The 4828-nt window shown below is 47.5% G+C and overlaps 1 protein-coding gene across 1 annotated transcript; it reads right to left on the reverse strand.

The window, feature by feature from the left end:
- On the reverse strand, positions 1771-4518 carry HTR1D (5-hydroxytryptamine receptor 1D). Its single transcript, XM_018055516.1, has one exon. The coding sequence runs from the start codon at positions 3719-3721 to the stop codon at positions 2588-2590; it is 1134 nt and encodes a 377-aa protein (XP_017911005.1). The 5' UTR covers positions 3722-4518; the 3' UTR covers positions 1771-2587.

Raw genomic sequence — 4828 nt, forward strand, 5'->3', positions numbered from 1 at the left:
GTAACAGGTAGCATTTCACTGAGCACTTAGTGTCAGGCTATAGTGCTCAGTGTGAGAAGCATTTTGCAAATCACTGCCTCATCTAATCTTCACAGAGATCCTATGATTTAGATACGGACAACTCCATTAACCAATGAAGAAACAGGAGCATGGAGAGATTAGGGACTTGCCCCCAGGTCACAGAGCTGATAAATGGCAGAACTGGGCTCCGACTCCAGGTATTTCTGACCTCACAGCCTGTGCCCTTAGCCACTGATACATACTGTGTCTACATAGATCCCTGTCCAGTCTTTGGTTTCCTAATCTTTCCCAGATCAGAAAGATGGCCCTAGGTGACACAGAGCTGGTGAGGAAGAGTGCAGCCTTAAAGGAAAGTCAGGAAGGGCATGAGGGAGCAGAGGAGAGGAGTGAAGGTGCAGAGACATGTCTCTGGGCTCAGGGAGCACTCCCATGGGGTGACCTAGACAAGGATGCAATCAGTTTAGAAACTTTAGAAAATTGGGAACAACCTAGTGGATAGAATTCACCTAATGCAAGAAGTGAAGAGAGGTTTATTTAAAACCCAATTCCTGGGTTTAACTATCAGAGATTCTGATGTAGTGGGTCTGAATTGGGAACAAGAAATTCAGGGTTGACAGAATATCCCTGGGAGATTCTGATGCAGATGGTGAGCAAACACATTGTGAGATGCCCAGCAGAAACTTAAGGGTCAGCACAAGACTTCCCTGGGTGCGCCCCCTACACCAATCTTGGCCTCCCTGCTCATCTCTCCCTTTCTGATAGTCCATATTCCTGACTCTCCTCCATGTTCCCAGGGATCCCATGGAGCCTTACAGGCCTCCTAGGCCCTGTCCTTGCTCTTTTCTCCACCTGGCATGACCTTCCCTACCTTCATTTTGCTCTGAACCAACTTCCGCTGAAGCTTCGTCACACCTCCCCTTTCTCCGTTTCCCAAATCACAGGCAAGTTTCTTTATTGCATCTGTGAAACGAGGACGGAAAGCAAGTCAGGAATTGTATATGAGGAGTGTTGCAGGCACTCAGTACATAACAGCTATTATTTTTATGTTGCTTAATCTCGGGCAGGTGAGTTTCTGCATCCCTGAAATGATAAGAGCTCTTGTGCCAACCACTGTGTTAAAATATACAATAACCACCCATTATTTTCCTCATTTTACATTTGAGGAATGTGAGGTAAAGAGAGATCAAGAAACTTGTCCAAGGTCATTCATCCAGGTAGAAATTGGTAGTACTTGGATTTGAACTGAGGCATCAGGTCCTCAGCTCTAATCATCATGTTATATTGACTTCCATTGTTATGGGACTTCCCAGGTGGTGCTAGTGATAAAGAATCCACCTGCGATGCAGGAGATATAAAGAGACGGGAGTTCGATGCCTCGGTTGGGAAGATCCCCTGGAGGAGGGCATGGCAACCCACTCCAGTATTCTTGCCTGGAGAATCCCTTGGACAGAGGAGCCTGGCAGGCTACAGTCCATAGGGTCTCACAGAGTTGGTCACAACTGAAGTGACTAAGCATGCACCGTTGTTATCAGACTCCAATCAAACAGTAAATACCAGGATTCTGGCACAGGGCCTGGCGTGTGGTAGGTGCTCAATAAATACTAGAGACTAAACTGAATTGAAAAGTCCCTGCATCCAGGGAGGGAGTAAAAACTACTCAAAGACTTTACTGATAACGATGTCTCATGCTTTTTATTTGACAAGACTCAACACCTTAAGATCTCTAATGAGAATGGGATGTAAAAAAATAATTCAGGAAAAAAGTTCAGAATGGTGTTCCACTGAAAGCCTGGTAGGTGCAAATTCTGTCAGTCCACTTCCATGGGGGTAAATTGTGGGTTTTAACTTCAGAACATTCAGATGGTGCAGAAGGAGGATGGGTAACTGATCTGGTCCCAGCCATCCACTCTCCTGCCCCTGGCTTCTGAATCTCTCTCTGTCACTCTGTATCCATCACTCTATATCACTGGCACCTCAAATGCTGACTCCTTCCTCATGAACAACTAAAGGAGATTCAATCTAAGAAGGACTCAGTGGAAGAAATACTTGGGTGTTATTTTCCAACTAAGGCACCGCATGGAATGGAAACCCTCCATCCAACTCCAATTCTGTTCCAACTCAGGTCATTCATCTCACTGACTCTCTTTAGTGGTGGTGGATGGTTTAGTTGCTAAGTCATGTCTGACTCTTGTGATTTAGACCTCCATACAAAACTTAGGTAGATCAGAAAGCCTCCCGTTTTGAACTTGGGGTCTTTCTACAGAGTCAGCCAGCTTTCTGCCCAAATTACATCATGGGGAAACCTGTAGGTCACATTCTTTCCAACATGGATGAACCATGAAAATATATTACACTAAGTAAAGTCTTGCCCTCTTTCACACAGCTGCCCAGCTTTTGATGGCTCAGAAGTCAAGACAAAACAGCAAAAAAGAACACTGGACAATTCTATCAACTGGACCAAACCCCAAGATATCGGAACTAACCCAACTATCAGGAAAAATAAAAAAGATAACTTCCAGTTGGTTTTCAGGACATAAAAGGTATCAAGAGTCACCATCAAATAAGACTAAGAGGTTTTCCTGAAACGGACAACTTTCTGAAACGCTTGCCGAAACTCTTCGTTAAACACAGTATAGATTATTGGATTGATGAGGGAGTTCAGATAGCCTAGCCAGGTGAAAAAGTCAAAAAGTGCTGGGGGGATCCAGCAGGAGTCTCTGCAGATGGGAAGGACCAAAGACGCTACAAAGAAGGGCAGCCAGCAGACGATAAAGGCCCCCAGAATGATGCCCAGGGTTTTTGTGGCTTTCCTCTCCCGGGCAGCAGAAATCCTCTTGCGTTCCAGGACACTATCAGCAAGCTTGATTTTCACGTGGTTAAAAAAGAGAGGGGAGCCGGCTGAATGAGAATGCCCCTCGTGAAGGCTGGGGTTGAGGGAGCACAGCGAGGACCCTGCAGAGCCTGCGATGAGATGCGCGGTGGTGAAGCGCTTCCCGTAGAGGGACGGCGGATTCAGGATGCGGTTCCGGGCAGCCATGTAGATACGGCCATAGAGGATGATGAGCAACACGGACGGGATGTAGAAGGCCCCACAGGTGGAGTAGATGGTGTAGGAGATCTGAGACGTGTTCACCAGGCAGTCCGACATCTCTTCGTGAGTTTTGGCCTGCCGCCAAAAGAGGGGTGGGATGGAGATGCAGATCGAGATGGCCCAGACCGTGGCGATCATGGCGGCCGCGTGGCGCACGGTCCGGCGTTTACTGTACTCCAGGGCATCCGTGATGGCCCAGTACCTGTCCAGAGCAATGACACAGAGATGCAGGATGGAGGCCGTGCAGCACGTGACGTCAGAAGACAGCCAGATGTCACACAGGAGTTGGCCGAAGCTCCAGGTGTGGGTGGTGGTGTAGGCGACGCTGATGGGCATGACCAAGATGGAAACCAACAGGTCCATCATCGCCAGGGAGCCAACGAGGCAGTTGGCTGGGCTGCGGAGCTTCCTGGTCAGGAAGATGGTGGTGAGCACAAAGGCATTGGAAAGGACTGTGGCCAGGGTGACGATGGAAAGGACCACCGCGAGAGCAATCTTGAGGGCTTGGAGCGTCCCTGGGTCCCAAGCGCCTGGAGTTTCTGTGGCATTCAGGGATCTGTTGGGAGCCCCCTGCAGAAGACCTTCTCCTGACTGGTTTGGGGGGGACATTCTCGGTGGCTGTGTCTTTCCGCAGACTTTCACATACACAGCTCCTTCTTTCACACTTGTCCTGCTCACAGAATAAGGTCATCCTTCTGTTTCACGCTGGTGGGAGGCAGCCGTCAGAACAGAACCCAGCGAAAAGCCCTCAAAACTGGACCGCTTAAAAGAACACTGAGGTGACTACCACCTGGTAGTTAAAGGTCTTTCCTAAATCAGATGAATCCCAAGATGTCTCACTGTTCTGGAACTTTGCCCAGCAACTGATCAGGCGTTGAGGACACATGCTGGATTTGTTAGACATTTACCAGGATATCAAAACAGTCTCAGCAATGCTCTGAAATTCTTGCTTTTGGCATTTTGGCTCCTTCCAAAGCTTGAGAGATAAATGTGTTTAATGAGAGCTTAAGAATTTCCTCCATTCTATTCTGAGAAGATTCTGGATTTCAGGTCACCCCTGGGTTTTTTTTTTTTTTTTTAACCAGAGACAAAAAGAAGTGCCAGCTGATTCAGAGAGACAGTGCAGTCACCAGCTCAGTTTTCCCAGGTTCGTCTGCATGTGTCATGAGGTAGTTAACTTTGGTTCCTGTCCCACTAAACGTCTGGAGCCTGAACAGACAAAACATTCCAGTTACCAAGACTCGAAGAATGCCTAAGCTGGGAGAAGGCAAAACAAAGAGATCACTGTGGGTTCATCCCGAAGGGCATGTGTTCAGAAGTTCTGGGGGTTAAGGAAAGACAAAAAGCAGAGTTAGGTTCTAGAAGGACAGTTTAGATGTTTGAGATTAACTGTAAGATTAAAAGGATACTGTTTAGTGCTGGCAGTCGTGCAGCCAAACTGGCATTTTCACACAGGTCTGGAGAAGACAGGGGAGGGCAAGGAGCCCCACCCCCACAATTCTCAGAGGGGGCACAGTATCACAGCTGTTGGACGTATCACAGGTTTCTTACAAGTACATGAAACTAGCTCTGTGCATTGTGAATCAGAAATCATCCTGTTTATTCAGCAACAATGGAACCTAAACAAAAATAACTGTACACACACACACACACACACACACACACACACACAGAGGCCATTGGGAAAGATACCAAATTGTTACCATGTACTTCTCT

Source organism: Capra hircus, chromosome 2 (assembly GCF_001704415.2).
Source record: "Capra hircus breed San Clemente chromosome 2, ASM170441v1, whole genome shotgun sequence".
NCBI classification, from domain to species: Eukaryota; Metazoa; Chordata; class Mammalia; order Artiodactyla; family Bovidae; genus Capra; species Capra hircus.